This window comes from Lissotriton vulgaris, chromosome 3_1, assembly GCF_964263255.1.
Source record: "Lissotriton vulgaris chromosome 3_1, aLisVul1.2, whole genome shotgun sequence".
Lineage (NCBI taxonomy): Eukaryota > Metazoa > Chordata > Amphibia > Caudata > Salamandridae > Lissotriton > Lissotriton vulgaris.
The window spans coordinates 105,800,480-105,818,960 of NC_141689.1; the positions used below are offsets into that span (position 1 = coordinate 105,800,480).

The 18,481-nt window shown below is 49.1% G+C and overlaps 1 protein-coding gene across 3 annotated transcripts in view; it reads left to right on the forward strand.

Annotated features, from left to right (window-relative positions):
* The first annotated feature begins 1,584 nt into the window (after positions 1–1,584).
* LOC147726041 (CD209 antigen-like protein C) overlaps positions 1,585–18,481 on the forward strand; it is a 686,697-nt gene continuing 669,800 nt past the window's right edge. For 2 of the 3 annotated variants that reach the window (XM_086960159.1, XM_086960158.1), the window contains exon 1: positions 1,585–1,719. In XM_086960159.1, coding sequence (XP_086816285.1) covers positions 1,662–1,719 — 58 coding nt within the window. In that variant the 5' untranslated portion in view covers positions 1,585–1,661. The remainder of the gene's footprint in view (positions 1,720–18,481) is intronic. The other variant, XM_086960160.1, reaches the window with a different exon arrangement.

Sequence of the window (18,481 nt, forward strand, 5' to 3'; positions counted from 1 at the left end):
AAGAATTCCTAATATGTACTAACCATGGTAAGTTCCCTGCGCCCAGGAGGGTCATGACATCCTTCAATTCCTCTCTGTAGTTGACTAGCTCTGGTGTGCTCCGGAGGCGACGCACTACTCTAGCCCTGATTGGAGGTTTTCCTACCATTCCAAGATTGTGAAAATTCAGGAGCAGGGTTTACCTTGTGTTTACCTTGCCCACCCCATCCTAAGGAGGAATGGCACAAAGGGCTGGGTGCCATGTCGACTTTGTATTTTCCTACACAAAGACACACAGCCTGCAGGGGTAGAGTGCATAGCCTCGGTAAGGGGGCCCTGAGGTGGCACAACAGTGCTGCAGCCCCAGAGGACCCTCTTCAGCACCTATGCCCTAGGTACCAGGGGTACCACTTACTAGGGACTTATAGGGGTAACTGAAGTTGTGCCAATCATGGTACAAATTTGGGGGATTAGCACTTACAGTTCGAAATCACATCAGGCAACAAGTGGGGGCTAAACATATCCTACACCCATATTTTATTTTGCGAGCCGAAATACGTGCAAAATCAATTTGCAAAATACTGAATCATGGGGGTTGCAGATCTACCTGCCTAATTAATATTCATTATTCAGGTTTCATTTATAAGACCCCTTGTGATTAGCTCCACACACAGGGATTATGTGATCACAATCTAAAACAGATTTTTTTTTGGAGCCCAGTTTCTTCAAATGACCTCAAGTTTCCACACATTTGACAAAGAGAAGGGGTCAAAATAGGACACATTTCCTTTTACGAATATATTGCCACCTCAACTAAGGAGTCATTAACTGACTAATGGTGTCAAACCAAGTAGTTTACCCAACAGGAGATCTTGCAATTAAAACAACTCTGGGGCATATTATCAGGACGGGCGATAAATATATTGTCGCTTTAGCGGCAGAAAACTGCCGCTAAAACGGTGATAATGGGCTTGATAATATGCTCTATGGATTTCCAATTGAAGCCCATGTTAGATGTGAAGGAAATCTAACATGGGCTTCAATGGGAATTCCATAGAGCATATTATCAAGCCCATTATCGCCGTTTTAGCTGCAGTTTTCTGCCGCTAAAGCAGAGATCATTTTATCGCCTGTCTTGATAATATGCTCCTCTGTCCCTTAGTGAAAAGCAAATCAGTTAAACAAATGTATAATTCCATACAAATATTTTTTTAAAGTCTAACATTAAAGAGGAGTTAAGGTTGCTGCGGGTTTCAATCGTGAGTCATGAAATTCACATATTCAATATTTTCATGAAAACATATACATTTAAATAAACATTAGTTCCATCGAGATATGAAAATACATGACATAAAGGCTGTCTTAAACATCCAATATGAGTCAAAAGGGGAATATTCTTACAAATATATAAAATAAGACCTTATTCTAATGATAAATGTATATAAAGTTGTGAAGATTAAAATATTTCCAATATGCTCGAAGTGGGCATATGACAACTTCTCTGTAAAGCCACTTCCTTCCTGGACTTCTGTTCTGCTTTTTTACCACAAATGTAAAGGTCAGAATGTTTTTTCAACTCTGGTCAGGGACGGAAACACCAAGCTTTTGAAAGTGACATTTTACACCAGGGCACCATTAATCCACTAAACGATTGAGAGTCGGAGGGACTGCAGACCGAGAGAATGGAAGATGACCTATATGTGAATCTTGAACTTACTAAGGTGTGTCGTCATCCTTCGGGTGAGTGCTGCATGAAATACAGGGCCACATTTATGGAATTTTGGAGTAGGGCAGAGCAGCAAGGCACCTTGCTGCGCTGCCCTATGCCTAAGCGGAAGGGCAGGAAAGTACAGTATTTAACAAATGTAGTGCATTCTTGTCCTTTCTGCCAGCGCCAGTGCTGGCAGCCTAGCGCCCACGTAGGCACCCGTGCACTATGGTGCAAGGGTGCCTTGGTTCGCAGGTAGGATTGTTTTTTGTGCATCGGATATCGCTGCGCCACCTTACTCATGATATATGAGGCAAATCAAAGCCATGCAGGGCGGCTTTGTATGGCTTCATTAATCTTGGCACAGTTTTCTCATCAAAAATTTTCCAGCAAATGTTGCAGTGATATCATCAATTATGTCGTAGAAGATGTCATGAGTGATGTATTATGTGGGGTAATTAGCAGTGAATGGCGAGGGCATGAGTTATAGTTACTTAAGATTACTCTAATTATATCGGCTGAATTTTTATGGTTTTGTGTGTGTAAAATCTGAACCTATGATGTTCCTGTACACTTTTCTTTTTAATGAAAGTTTTTTTAATGCTATTTCATAAATATAACGTCCATGTAACCTTTGATTTTTCAGTGAAATTCTATGTTTTGTAATTCTATTTCCCAACTATAAAGTCCCTGTAACCATTTTTTCAGTGAATTTCTAGGTTTTTTTTGGACATAAAGTAATATTTAATTATCATACATTATTCGAACCACCGCCTTTGGCTGTGCATAGCGGGGGGAACCCCCCAAAGGCAGGCAACCTGGGAGAGTGGCTTCCTATCCACTGGAGCCCAGCACATATTGTGGTGGCCGATTATGGCCCGGGAACCCTATCCCCGAGGCCTGGTGTATTCTTTTATGAGAGGGGGTATGTGGGCGCCCTCCACCCCCTCCCCAGGGATCCACCACTGTAATTATGAGGGAGGGGAGCATGCACTCCCTAGGCCTATTTCAACCCTGGAGACCTCATCTCCATGACCCTACCATGGCCCGACTTTTTTAATTGGGGAGGGGGCACACAGCCTGGCGGTAGCAATCCCGGCTCCTGCAATATGTAGCAAAACCAACTGGAGCGGGAGGGGCCCTAGAACTCCACCAGCAACCCTCAACGTGTTGCTTGGTGGGTTTCCCAAGTGGGTTCCGGGACACCCACCCATAATAAAGAGAGGCACCAGGGATGGGGTCCTCTGGCCTATTAAGGCATGGGGCGGGGAGTCACGTGTCCCCTTCCCTTTTCTCTTAAATTTAGCTTCAGGGTTGGGGTCCCTGGGGCCTAATGTCACTCCGTGAGGGGCACTTGGCACCCCTCCCCTTTTTTAATTGAAATTATCCTCGGGGCTGGAGACCTTAGAGTCCAATGATGCCCAGGGAGGGAACTCACGCCCCTCTCACCCTAATCTATGTGTTGTTTGGTGGGTGCCCCCTGTGATCAAAGGGGCACCCACCTCTATTGTGGCCCCAGTAGGCCCGGTGGGGGTTTCACTTGACTCCCTCCATTTTTTAATGGAATTCAACACAGGGATGTGGTCCCCTGAAACTATTAAGGCTTGGGGAGGGGGCTGCATGCCTGCTTTCCCCTAATATACATGTTTTGGCCCTGGAGTTTGTATGAGGCATGTGGTTCGCAACCTTCATTTGAGTTTGTTGCTATCGGGTTGGTTGGCTACAGGCTTGGCCACAGGCAAGGCCCTGTCGCCAATCCTCTTCTGCATGTGGCGAGGCCCTGTGGCTAATCCCCCTTTGCACGCAGGGAAGGGCGTGGATAGTGTGGGGCTGGCTGCCTCAAGGTGGGTTTGTCCCCAGGCATGGCCTGCAGCCAACCTAGCAGCATAGGGATCACTGCCTGGGGGATCTAAAGCAGGGCCTGGCCACAATCCAGACCCTGCAGACAACCCCTTCTGCTGGGAATGGCAAGGGGTTGGCTTTACGTATGGTACAAAAACATTACCTTATGTTAAAAAAACAGGAAATTCACTGAAAAACATATTGTTACAAGAGCTCATGTTATCAATTCTTCAGAAAATACATAAAGAGGTATGTAGAGAATGGGGTGTATTTTCACTGATTGGTTTTCTTGTTGCATTAGTGATTGGAATGGATGTATTAGCTGTCAGTAAATAAAATGGCACTTTCAGGAGGATTTAATGTTGTCATTCAGACATTGTTGTTGGTGCATAAGTAGTTCTTTTGTTTCACTGCTGCAAAGTGCTAATGGAATACTGCTGTTTTTTTCTGTATCATGCGCTGTGTGCTCCTCAAAAGAGAAAATGTACACATTCTGATACTGATAAGCACAAAGTGGAGACTTTCTTTTCAAAGGGCGATGATGTAACTCATGTGCTGTGCACTCCTTGAACAATGACACATACTCATGAAGCAGAGGAAAGCAGTATGATCTCAAGGCTTCTTGTGGCCCCATGCAAGGCATATTTAGGTTTAAAGTATTTTATTGAAGCAGGGTAAGGAAGGAAACAACAAGGACATGAAAAAGAAAAACCACAGGTGCCCCACAGTCAATGCGTACGGTACATTAGATACATCAAAGCATTTCTGTCTCCTCATTGGGCACCATCCAGCATGGAAACACAGCCTGCGCGCCTGTGGTGAAAGACAAAAAAAGGGAGGGGGGGGGAGGGGGAAAGGGAAGGGGGGGAAGGGAAAAGGGGGAAAAGGGGGAAAAGGCGAGGAAACAACCCTGCTCCATATCCTACCCAACCAACAAACCCCCCAACTCCTGTACCCCAACCCACCCCCTGTACTGTGCCAATGACCATCTGCTCTCCCCTCGTAGCGACCCTCCGGTTGACTCCGCTACTAGACGCTGACTCCGACCAATCAAACAGGCGGATCCGGCGGCGGCGTCAGCCGTAACAGCCTGAGATACCTAGGGCAGGTGATCTCCCTGAACTCAGAACACAACAAACTATGGAAAGGCGCCCACAGCTCCTCAAAAGCATCTACATCCCCCACTGCCACCAAGGACATTTTTTCCATGCCAAGAACATGCCACAATCTATGCAGCCAGCCGACAACGGTGGGGAGCGTGGTGGAGCGCCAGTGTATGAGAATGTTTTGCACCGCTGCCCCAGAGCTATCGCAATCTGTCTACCCCTTCTAGACCTGAGGGGGTACATCAACCCATTCGGCAATCCCAATAGGACGTAGGCAGGGAACCGTGGCAGCTCTATCTCAAAACATTTGTCAACCTCGCTAAGGACCTCCTCCCAGTAAGAAGCCAAAAGGGGACAATCCCACAAAATATGTGTAAGCATGCCAGTTTGGCCACAGTTACGCCAGCACGTCCCTGGTATTGACCTATCCATCTCATGTAATTTTTCAGGAGTGCCATACCAATAGGTCGAAATTTTGGTGAAGGTCTCCGTGAGCCCCGTGTGATAGGCAGAGTGGCGCGAGCGGTAGGAGATGTGGTCCCATTCTGTATGACTCAACACTCGTCCGAGCTCCCGTTCCCAGCGCTCCCGACCCGGGTTGTGAATGTGAAAGGGGGGGGCTGCAGCATCTTGTACAAATCGGAGATAAGTTTAGTGTCCGACGTGCGAGTGACTAGCCAACGCTCGTACAACGTGATCTCCCGGTCCGCCTTTTCGCGCACTTGGGACTGTAGCGCCCAGTGGCGTGCCTGCATATACCGCATACGCTCCGTCTCAGGGAGGCCGTAATCCCGCCGTAAGTCCTGGAAGGGGATGACACCCTCTGGGCCATACAGGTGATACAAAGTGCAACAGCGGGCCGCCCGCCTGCAGTCGTAAGCGCCAGGCTCCGTTCCTGGACCAAAGTCCGGATTGCCAATTAGCGGCGTGAAGGGAGATGGGAAGGTAGTGAGTTCATGCCTAGTGGCCACTGAGTCCCACACCCGAAGTGGGACACGCGTCACAAATGAGGCGTAAAGGTTAGGGGGTCGGTGAGTCCGTCTCAAAAATGGCACCTCCTGTAGCGTCCTGCCTGCTACCGCCTGGTCCTGAAACAGCCAGTGTTTGTCTGACTCCCACCGGCTCCACTCCACCAGATAGCGCAGTTGGGCGGCCTGGAAATATTTCCGTAAATCTGGTACACCTAGCCCTCCAGATTCAGGCGCCAGCGTAGCAATGGTCCTTTTAATCCGGGGCCTACAGCCTTGCCACACAAAGCGTGCAATGGCCGATTGAGTCTCTGCGAGCCACCCTGTGGGGGGCCGCAGCGGCAGCGCCCTGAACAGGTATAGTACCTGAGGTAGAAGGGTCATCTTCACTGCGGCCACCCTAACCAGCAGCGATAACGTGCCCTTATCCCACCGAGCCAGTTCTTCTCTGATTTTCGTACTCAAAGCCGCATAATTGGCCGTGACCATCGCTGGGAGGGAGGGTGCCAACAGGATCCCCAGATACGGAATCAGGTCCCCGGACCAGCTCAAAGGGAAAAGCCTCTGCAATTCCGCCCTGGTGGCGCCGGTCAGCGAAATATCGAGGGCAGCAGATTTCCCGAGGTTCACCTTAAAGCCCGCCACCGCGGCGAAGAGGTCCAATTCTGCGATACAAGCCGGCAGCGACCTCCGTGGGTCATCGAGCGTCAAAATGATGTCATCCGCATAGAGGCTAATCGCGTGGTGAAATTCTCCCATCTTGACCCCGATGATATCGGGGTTCCGTCGAACCCTTTGAGCAAACGGCTCCATATAAAGAGCAAAGAGCAAAGGGGACAGTGGACATCCCTGCCGTGTACCCCGTTCTATAGGAAAGGGTCGGGAGCGGCCCCCATTGACTCGGACCACCGCGGACGGAAACCGGTAGCAGTTGAAGATCAGGTGCCGGAACTTCTCGCCTACCCCGAACTTGCCCAGGACCTTCTCTAGGTAGGGCCAGTGCACTCTGTCAAAAGCCTTCTCCGCCTCTATGGAGAGGAGCATTCTTTCCCCGGGGATCCTGGAGGCCTTCTCAAGAATATGAGTCACCCTCTTCGTGTTGTCCACCGTCTGCCTGCCAGGCACGAAGCCGGCTTGATCCGAGTCGACCATGCCCGGGAGATGAAGTGCCAAACGTGCCGCCATTATGCTAGTGAACACTTTCAGGTCCACGTTCAGTAGCGAGATAGGGCAGTAGGATCCACAGGCAGTCCGATCCTTGCCCGGTTTCGGGATCACGGAGACCGTGGCCTGGAGAAATTCGGGGGGAATGGCGCCCGGCTCCGAGAATGTGTTGAAGAGGCGAGTCAACAGAGGCGCCAACTCCTGACAGAAGGTCTTATAAAAAAGAGGGATGAAGCCATCTGGGCCCGGGGCCTTGCCCGGTTTAAGCCGGGAGATCGCCGTGACCACCTCCTCGATACGGATCTCCCGCTCCAGACACTGGGCCTGATCCGGCGTCAACGACGGGAGCGGCACCGACTCCAGATAGTCCGCCTCCGCCCGGGCGGAGGGGGCCTTGCCAGTGTAGAGGTCAGCGTAAAAACTACGGAAAACGTCTGCAATTTGCTCGTCTTCTGTGACTGAACCTCCGGCAGGGGTAACCAGCTCCTTCACCCGGTGCTGTTGGTGTTGCACCCTAAGCTTGTTGGCCAAGAGCCGTCCACACCTGTCGCCACCGGTGTAATACTTGTGCTTCAGATGAAGCATCGCGTACTCAGCCCGGTCCATGTCAAGGGCAGACAAGAGTTTCCTGGCGGCTTTCAGTTGTCTCCAGACTCTGGGGGCTCCCGTTCTATGATGGACCTGCTCCAGCTCCCACACCTGCCGGGTAAGCTCATCCCTCTTGAGCTGGCGAACCTTGTTCTCCGCCGAGGAGATAGCGATAAATTCGCCCCGGAGCACAGCCTTCAGGGCGGCCCATTGCGTCGCGCGGGAGGTGTCGTCATTGTCGTTTACGCGCTGGAAGTCCGCAATGGCCGCGCAAATCTGTTGCACCGTCGACCGTATGTGCAATAGTGTGTCCCGGAGTCGCCAGACCCCTCTCGGTCGAGCCACCGGAGGTAAATTGAAGGTACCCTCCACCGGCGCATGGTCGGAAAGAGAGAGGACCCCCATGTCGGCATTCGAGGCCAGAGCGAACATCGGGCCAGTCACAAGTAGATGGTCCAGTCGTGCGTAGGACTTGTGTGCGTGTGAGAAATAGGAGTACACACGGGTCGCAGGGTGGAGGCGGCGCCACATGTCATGCAAGTCCAGCTCCTCAAGTCGGGCGCGAACTGAGCCCGAAAGCTCTCCCAACTGGTGGCGCCGTTGCACAGACCTGTCCAGAGCCGCGTCGAAGACCAGATTCAGATCCCCCCCTAACACTATGTGCCTATCAGAGGTGGACGCCACATCTTCCAGTGCCCTGTGCAAAAATTGATCCTGATGGTCATTGGGGCCGTAGATAGAGCCTACAGTCATCACCAAGCCCCCCACCCTAATCCTGTATGCTAAGAGCCTCCCTTTCTGTTCCGCTACCTTTTGTAAGATCTCCCCCCTGAACCCCCTGGAGAACAGAAGTGCCACCCCTGCCGTTTTAGAAGCGCTGGAGGAAAAAAGCTGGCTGGGGAACTTGGGGGTACGCATTCTGGGACAATCTTTGGCCAACAGATGGGTCTCCTGTAGCAGGCAGATGTCAGCCTGGGAGTTCTCTAACAGAGACAGCACTGCCCGCCTTTTAACCGGGTTATTCAGCCCTTTCACATTTAGAGTGACAACTTTAAGAGCCATCAAGGAGGGGAACCCTCGAAACGCACATGAAGGTGGGCAACGCCCAACAGGCAAGCATAGAGGCCACCTCACGAAACCTCAGCGCACAGCAAGCGCAGACATCCCTACGGCACAGTACAGTCCCCAAACCCCAAAACCCCCCAACTAAATGGACCCCCCCTTCCCCTGGAACTTCACACACCCAACCCCATACCGCTCCCAACTCTCTGCCCCCCTGCAAACCCCCGAACTCAAAACACCCCCCTGCAATTCCCATTCCCACTCCCCGCTTCTCAAGTCATTTAAAGAAGTCATTGTCCCAGTCCGGTCCTTATCGGACAAGGTCGTGGAAAGTCAATCTAGTGGACGTCCAGCCACCATCACCTGCACTCGCCTTCCCGTCCCTCCCCACCCTCAGAACCCCCGCACCTGCAATAATGAAAGGCTAGTGTAGATTCCCCCCGGAGTAAGTTCAGGCCGTCAAGGCCACTTCACTGATCGCCGTTGCTCTGGAGGCCTCCTGGATGGCGGCCGACATGTCCGCCCGAATCGTGGGCGAGTCAGGCCGCTCCGGTGGTGGGGAGCGCCTCTCCCCAGCCTGCTGCCAACCGTCTCGGGTGTTTCGTCTGCGGCGCGGCGCCGGGGTGTCTGCATCCGATGCCGTGATGCCCAATACTGCGCAGACATCCCGGAGGGACCGGAGCTGGTGCAATGTTCCGTGCCATCGGAAAATCAGGCGGAAGGGGTGCCCCCAAGAGTACTGCGTTCCCTGCTCCCGGAGAAAGTCCGTAGCGATTTTAAAGGATTTTCTCTTCTGCAGGGTGACCGTAGATAAGTCCTGATAGAGGGCCACCGGGTGGTCTCTAAAGCGGAAAGGCTGCTGCCACCGCGCCTTGCGGAGGATCCGCTCCTTCATGGGGAAGTCCGTTAGGAAAGCCAAAATGTCCGGGGGGGGGGCGCCGTAGCTCTGCGAGGGCGGCCCACCCGGTGCGCCCTGTCGATGCGGACTTGAAAATCCTCTGACTCCCCCAAAATTGCACGGAAGAGGGCCTCTAGGTAGGCGGTCACGTCTTCACCCTCTTCGCCGGACGGGACGCCCCGGACCCTGATGTTATTCCGCCTGGATCGGTTTTCGAGGTCTTCGGCGTGGGCCTACAGCTCAATCTGTTGCTCCCGCAGCCGCAGGACCTCCTGCTGCAGGTGGGTGATCTCTTCGTCCCTGGAATGACCAGCTTCCTCCACAGTGTTGACTCGCTCCCCCAGGGAGTCCACCTCTCTCCGTACCTCATGGACCTCCCCGGCCACCTCCTGCTTCAAAGTCTGAAAATCCTCCCTTAAGGAGCTAAACAGCGACTCCAGAAACGATCGTGTCACCGGGGGCTCCCCGCCTTCAGCCCCTCTAGAAGGGGCCGGGGAGTTCGGGGCGGCTTGGGTCCCTCCACTGCGTAGGGCACCGCGTCCCAACATGTCCGGCAAAGTCCGATCGCCTCTCCTCTGACCCCTGGTATTCGACATCCTGGCGGCGCGGGGCCTCCGATGGCCGTCGCTCAGCGAAGAGACCACTAGGGTCAGGGCAGCTATTCGCCAGCCAGGAAGCACCGCCACACAAAGGCCCTGATCAAGGCCGGGCGGCCGGTCCGAGGTTCCCAAAATGACCGCTCGTTACAGTCAATGGGCCAACGTCCAGGGAATGAGGCCTACCTCCGTCGCGAGTCCAGTGGCGATAAACACAGCCGGAGGGCAGGCTCGCAGGGCGAAGGCAGCCGAGGCCGGCTCGTCTGGATGAGTAAATGCTCCGGAGGCGCGACACCACTCCGCCGCGACCAGGGTCGGGCCGGAGCGGCCGCGCGAGGCGAGCGTTCTCGAGCCCCGGACTCGCATAGTAGTCGGAGGCCGGCTCTGCTTCCGTCGCCCTCCTCCGTTCGGCTCCGCTCCGCCGGCGAAGTCCTCCTCGGCACCCACTCGAACACCGCGGTGCAGGCACTCCGGCAGGCCACTCACAGTCGGCAGATCACACCATCGAGACCCCAAGCCTGAAGGTCTCGTGGCCTCCGGGCTCCACACAGGCCGACCAGCGGGCTCCGCCCCAGGCTATCTCGGTCGGAATCGCACCTCTGGCGGGGTACTCAGGGCTCAACGATCGCTCCACACCACCACAGGGGTCACCAGGCGCAGTCACCGCTCGATCCGGGGGGGAATCAGCGGCTGCGAGCGGTGCAGGGTTTCAGGGGTCCGGGAGCTCTCGGCAAGTGCGACCTCTCAGCCCGCCATCTTGGCCACGCCCCCAAGGCATATTTAAAGGGCCAGTTTGTAACAACTTTACATTTTATTACACATTTTCTGCTTTCTCATTTGTAAAGCGCAACTATATCACACCCTTAATGGTTTCAAGGAGCTGAGGGCTATTGCCCAGAGTCACATAAAGCTGAGCTGCTGCCAGCGATTTGGCCGCTCTGGCCCCTGCCAGGTACAGCCTAGTCTATTTACACTGCGCTTGCTTAAATAGCATGCAATGGCTTCCACCGACTTCCGCATCCGGAAATTGAGACGGAACCAGTGTCTTCTGTTCTTCTCCATACTGACTCGAGGTAAGCTGCACCTCCTTTGCTGCCCCTTACGATTTTTTCAGAGCCTGGAAATTCAGTCCCTTCTGACTGGTTTCTCTCTTCCTTCTGTTCTACTCCAGTAGTATGGTGCACTTTTACCTCCACCAGACACTGGACGGACAGGAATACTAATCCCTAAGGGTAAGACCCCTCCTTACTGAGCCTAGTTAGTTGTCCTCATATCTGCTTTCCCTCGAATAATTTTAACCTCACCCTCCATTTCCAGCGCCTCACACCTCCTCGTTTTTATCACCCTCGCATCAACACGTCACACCAAGACGTGTTACAACCTTGTAGAGGTAAGTGATTGGAGCATTTAGGTATTTTTCCTCCCTAGACTCTGTGGAGTACCACTGATCTAGTTTTCTCTCCCGCATGTTTTCTCCCAGGTCCACTTGTAATTAAGGGCTATACTGCCTTTCTTACAGCCCCATCCACAGGGGTCCAGCACTTTGGACAACCCTCCCAGCAGGATCTGTGATGTGGACCGGTTGGTCATCTGGCCACGTTGGAATTATCACCAACCTCGCGGTGAGCCTACATTCTTAGTTTTAATAATTCAAGTTTATTTCCACACCTTGTTGCTCACACGACCCTCCCTGCCCACACACTCCCCTCATTCCGGCAATCTGTTTCTCTCTCCTTTTCTTTAGACACTGTCTGGTCACTCTGCAGCGCCACACAGGTATTTCCTCCCACCTCCCATTACCATTATTATTTTTTTGCTACCTGTGCAGGGATACTTGGGTTGGCGATGCTCTACTTTAGATTTGTGAGCACTTGGCAGTCTCCCCTTCTGGGCCACTCTTGCTTCCATAGTCCAGCTACTGTGCATGACTTGTCTTTTTCTTGCAAATGTTGGGGCAGATTACGATGGCGGGCGGATCGCTGGTGGAAAAGGTATCGCCCACCATAGGTGCGGCGGTCCCGCAAAACAAATTAGGATGCGGCCGCCACACTGGTGGGCGCATCCTGTATGTTTACATTGTGGCGGGTGGTAGCACCCGTTTTACATTTGAATGTACAACGGTGCCTGCCGCCTTGTACATGCAAATGTAGGGGGGTACCGTAGGTACCCCCCACGTGCAGCCCCCTACTTCCCACCTCCCTGGGGGCCCACAACGGCCCCCCGAAGGCATTCTTTAACAGTCTTTTTGTGGCGGAAACTTTGCCGCAAAAGACAGGAATCCAAATACCCACGGCAGTGCCTGCACGGCACCGCCTCCATTAACCCGCTGTACCTGGTCCCGCAAGGCGGGCAGAACAGGCCTGCATTGGGGGACCATGGCGGTCGGTCTTTCCATCCACCGCGTTACTTTTTCCCTTCCCACCGCCATCCTAAAATGGCGGTCGGAATTTTAAAGGTGATGGTGGTTAATCCGCGACCGCCGGGCCGGTGGGCCTCAATGCCGGCCCGGCGGTCACGGGTTCACCGCCATCGTAATCGGTCCCATTGTTCCAATGTCATAAGTCCCCCCACCCAGCTTGCAAGTGGTATTGTGCAATACTTGATAGACTCACTATTTGTTCATTATCACTATACATAGGATTTTGCATCTTAGTTTGTTTGAGCTATAAATAAACAGGTCTTTTGACTGAGTACTTTTACCTTCTTAAAGTCATCTCAATACCACTATTCACCACATATTAGTTTTGTGTCACCTTGTTGTTCTTCATGGTTTCTCCGTTGTGCAGTTATGAGTAATACACCACGGGACGGGTTTACATACCAAATCACCTTTACATTTGCCTTTTCACTTTTCACTTTTGTGCTCAGGGTTGCCACGTGCTATTGGTGATTCTGATCCACATTTCCTTAGTTGTGTTTATTTTGGTTTGGCAACAACTAACTCAATGATTTTCCATTACTTTACACAATGTTTTGTATCTTCCCCAGCCCTGTAGAAGTCACGGGATAGTTCCCTTATGTGACGAAACACGTGTTGGCTGGTTGTTTTTCGTTGTTGCATTATTAAATACTTTTGAACAATACAGTGGTGTCGACCACAGAAATTGTTACAATACGAGACATTTCTACCATTGTTTTGTTCTCATTATTGGTGTGGGTTTTTTGACTCACACATTTACGGGGTTACAGGATATTTCCCCTGACCTGGCAGCACTATGCCCACTCTTAGCATAGCAGACACAACACTAACTATTTTGCATTTGCAAATTGTGCAAATCGCTAAATTTTCCCGTTTGCAAATGCAACTGGCCTTTCTGAATGTATGAAAGGCTTTGGCATTCGCAATTTAGATAATCGCAATTTTATCGATGACCTAAATTGAGAATGCAATTAGGGAATAGTAATTTGCAAATCTTGAATGCACATGTAAGAAGCCTTTCCTAAATGCAAATTGTGCATTTCGGAAACGCTATTAGCATCAGTGTTGCCCTCGTTCATAATCCGACAGGCAGACTCGCAGCAAGGTGGGTTTGGTGCTATATGAGGGGAGAAAGTCTGATGAGGTCCAATGCAGGATGTTGTTATCCTCCAGAGTGCTAGAGAGCCGCCTATTCATGTGCTTCTCTGCAATCTTAGAGACAAGTGGTAGACGTGATATAGGTTTAGAGGGATCAAGTAGAGTTTTTCTTAAAGAGGGACCACCATGGCGTGTTTCCACTGAAATGGAACACAGCTGAAGACAAAAGAGAGATTAATTAGTTCCCACAGAACATGTTGAATTATAACTCACCCCTGCTCCAAAGATGGAAGGAGAAATTGAGTCTGCGGGGAGCCTGATTTCATGGCAGAGCATAGGGATGGTAATTCATCAAATTAGACAGGACAGAATTGCCGGAGCGTGACACTGTCAGCTGAAGAATCATCCATACCTTCATCCGCTGGTGGCTTCAAGCTTCCACCTGGAAAGAGACATACACGTTCTCCACTTCTTCTGTGATAAAAGATGCCAGAGCTGAGCTGTACAGCTCTCTTCAGAAGGGAGAGATGAAGATAAGACTGAAGATAGTAAAGTGAGAGATTTAACAGCCTGGAAGATTTCATGAGAGGAATTATTGATGGATTCAATTTTATTAGAATAATAGTCTCAGCAGTACTCAGTAATAAGCTGGTGATATGCTTTTTGTGCCACCCTATAGTCAGCTTGCAGCCTGGATCATAGGCTCTGCACTAGAGATGCTTGAGCCTCTTGCATTACTTTTTAAGGACAGAATATTCATTGTTGAACCATCCTGCTGTAGGTCTCTTTGCCACTTGATTTACAAGAGAGGCATTACGATCTGGCGCTTGAAAATGGACATTAAAATCACCAGACACAAACAGATTGGAATAGTGCATACCCAAAGGCACAAAGTGTCAAATAGTAGAGTAGAAAAGTCTGGCAAGTGTCCTGGGGGTTGATTGATAAGAGCGCCTGACACAACAACGTTTTTCAAGAGAACGAGGGAAACAATTAAGCTTTACAGCTGTGAATAGAGAGTTCAGAGAGGGTACATTGAAGATATTTAAAAAAAAATGTTAGCAATTCCACCCCCTCTCTGTAGCTGCCTGTCCTGCCTAACAATAGCAAAGCATTGCACAATGGCCAGCAATATATCCGGAGAGGAGTCCTCGTTGAACCATGTCTCATTTACATAGGTTCAGTGATCCAAAACAGCATGTTGGCAGGGTAGGGCATACAACCAATAATTCATGTTTAGTGTATGGGATGGGGTCTGTCCTGAAATGACCAGGGGTCTTGTCCCCTGATGCCATCTGGGCATGGGCTGGCATGGACGGGTGCAGGTGGGCTGTCCTCGGGCATGCCTTTGGTGTGCCAGGGGCACGCCCGCTGCCCGCAGCTGCTGTGCAGCCACCAGCACCTTAGTTTAAGTAGCTTAGTTGCATGAAGACTAGACTGCTAACCTAAAGATGGCAGTCTGTACTCTTCTTGTCAGCGTGGTTTAAAAGCACCACTGCCGACTAGATGTTAGATATCCAAACCTCTCCAAGCTGTTAAGCCCCCAATAAAACATTTTTTTGAATAAATTGCAGCAAAAAGTTTAGAACAATGGAATCAGAATTATGATTAGTAGCATAGGTAGGATATTATTAAAGTATTCCTTAGAGTACAGATAGCAGCAGTGTATGTGCAGAATATAGCCCTAATGTGTCTAGTGCAACAAGATTAACCGTGTGGCATCAATCCAACTGTCACTGTGCAGCTCGCTTGTTTAAATAGTCAAGTTGCATAGCGATTAGACCGTTAACCTAAAGATGGCGGCCTGAAGACTTCCAAGTGTAAGTGGAGCTGTACTCAGCTAAGACCCCACATCCTGCTAAGATGGCTCATCCTGCCACCATCCAGACCCCTATTGTGGGGCTATCTGGGAGGAATACACAAAGGTCAGTTGCCAACTACACCTCATCATGTGACCCAAGAAACAGGCTGCAGGCACTGAATGATAAGGACAAAAAAGGCCAATTTTCTAATAGTCAAACAAAAATGAATACCCTTTCTGATAAATATTTTGTCAGCACAATTTTTGAGATGATCAAGTTTTTAACTTTCTTGACCTTGAAGTTGTTTTTATAAACCTTAAGATATTGAAAAAAGTAAACATGTACACTTTCCATACTCTTTGGACAACTACTGCACACTTCTGTCAATGTTTTAAGCCCACAAAAAAGGGACGTAATCATTAGTCATCCAACAGTGTAATATCAGGTCACAATACAAAAGACACAATTTCAATATACAAGTCATCAATTCAAGAAATTAATAGAGTTGTCCTGTTCTAGTCCATTTCCTAAAGGAAACTCTTTGGAAAGTGTACATTCAAATTGCGACCTGCCTCATGAATATTAATGAGGTAGGTCTATCTCGACCCCTCTAGGAATTGCTAAATGTGTCAAAGACACTTTAGTACATAGGTGTTTGCGTTTTCCTGGTAGCAAATCACAAAAAGTCACTATTAGGAAATCGCAAGCGGGAATCTTTCCATATGTAGAACAAGATCTCCTCACCTTGATGGCACTCAAAGGGCAGCACCTGCAGTGCATTCTGCACTTGTTAAAAGGAGGGTTTATCACAGTGTATTGAGTGGGCTCCAGCTAAATAACACACACCTCTGGCTTGAGGATATGCCAAGGTAGATTGATTCTAGGACATTACTTTTCCTTTCTCAGTGACTTTTCGGTTTAGACACATTCGGTTACTGCATCTCACAATGTTTTTTTTAAACACAATAGTTTGCTTTTACAGGAAGTGCTTATTGTAGCACATTATCAGTGAAATGCTTGCATCAGCATTTGAATGGTGTGCTTTTCTCTTTCACTGCTGAGCTATTTAACCCTTGATTGCCTGCATGAAAAAAGATCAGGAACAACATGGTACTTTGCATTTCTTAAGTGCCACATGCCATATGATACAATAAGCCATTCCTTACTTTTCAGGAAACAAATGTTTGCATTGTGGGGATTTTGTACTGATGTCTAACACTGGCTTCATGCAATAAAGCAAGCATTTGGAATGCAAAAACTTTTGTCTTTTGTGTAGTGCAAGTTTTATACTGAGCAACACAACAACGGTGCATGAGCAACAACAGCACAATATTCCTTAACATAAACATTAAAGGACAGTTGTACACTCTCCATAAAGAGACGTAAATATGCAATAAGTGTAACACTTCCAGAAAGAAACAGCCAACATTATTATGAAATCACCTTATATTCATACATAGGATGATGAAACCCTGCCTACCAAGTGTAGTTTGTTTCATGGATGGATTTTAGCATTAAGAAGCGCCTGTGAGTACCATGGTTATACAGTCCCCTACCTATGGGTTCCTTAACTTGGGTAAGGCATTGGGCCAGATCTATCAAGCATTATTTGTCTTCGCAAACTGTGAATCAGCCCGTTTGCGAACACCAAAAAATGCTTTTCAGATGTAGATTACCCTTTTTTGCTATTCGGTTACCTGTTACCGAATCGCAAAATGGGTTTGCCATCCGCTATTTGGAAGGGGCGTGTTTAGGGCGTCCCTTCCAAATAGCGAATCATAATGGTATGTGTGAATGTTTTGTGACTTTGAATGTGGTCGCAAAAAGATTTGCAATTTACCACCTTCTTCAAGTAGGTGGTAACCCATTCGCAAATGGCATGGGGTCCCTAAACTTCCCCTTCACCTTTGTGAACATTTGTAAAAGCGTTTTTTAACCCCTTCCCTGCTGCCGTCGGTGGTTGGCCATCTCGAGCACTACCTCGCTGGTGCTCAAACGTCCAACGGCCGACGCGGCCCTGACCACGGCTAATGGGTTAAGAGCAGGCAGTGGTCCCACAGACTGTAAAGCATATCGTTTTCCATTAAGGAAAATGGGCTGCTTTACAAAGAAAAGATTGCTTTATTTAAAAGCAATCGCAGACATGGTGGTCTGCTGATCTCAGCAGGCCACCATCCCTGTGATTTTTGCCATTCCTAATAGATGGCAAATTGCAACCTACCTCAATAATATTAATGAGGTAGGTGATTTGTGACCCATTAGGAATCACGGAGAGTGTCAAAAACACTTTTGTGCATGCCGTTTGCGATTTCCTAATTACAAAATACAGGGGGACGCAATTAGGAAATTGCAAAACGGATTATTGATACATCTTCCTCAAGGTTCTTTGTGTGGACATTTGTGTGTAGGAGTTATTTAAATTGTTTTTATTATCTACCACAAAATGAAAAGTATTCGGTCTCAGTTGACTCTGTGACATGAAGATGTGTTACCCACATGAAGTGTGTGTGACAAGATCTTCATCCTTAGGAGACACCTCATTTTCAACCACCAAACGTTTGATTCTTTGAATAAAAATACTACTCTAGCCTGTGTAGGTGATTTCTAATTATTTGGAATGATACAGAAGACACCATATCAGTAAGGACCGAACTAGAACATACCATACATCATCCTTTTTTATGATACATGAATATCATATGGTAATGAGGAAAAGAGAAGAAATAGATAATGTGGTAAAGGGAACAGTTTGGCAAAACTCTTCAGAAAAAATATTATTTATGCGAACGTTGAGTACACTGACAACATTTCTTATTAGCAAAGGTCAAACAATAAGCCAATCCATCAGAACCAGAGTCATGGTGTAACCTGAGAGAATACGCCATGCTTCTACATATTCTGGGAATGATTTCAGTCAGTTTGCAGCATGCATCTTCCACACTGTCACCAGTGATAGAGCGCGGGGTCACCTGCTCGTTTTACCGTACTCACCTGGGCCCATAAACATATAGGGCCCAATTCACAGAACTAACTTAAGACAAAATCCTAAAATTACTACTTTTGGTATTCACAGAAGTTAGGATTTTGTCTTAAGACAAACTTAAGACAGACTTAAGACAGACTTAAGTTAGGATTTTTTCTTAAGTCTGTCTTAAGTCTGTCTTAAGACAAACTTAAGACAAAATCCTAACTTCTGTGAATACCAAAAGTAGTAAGTTTAGGATTTTGTCTTAAGTTAGTTCTGTGAATCG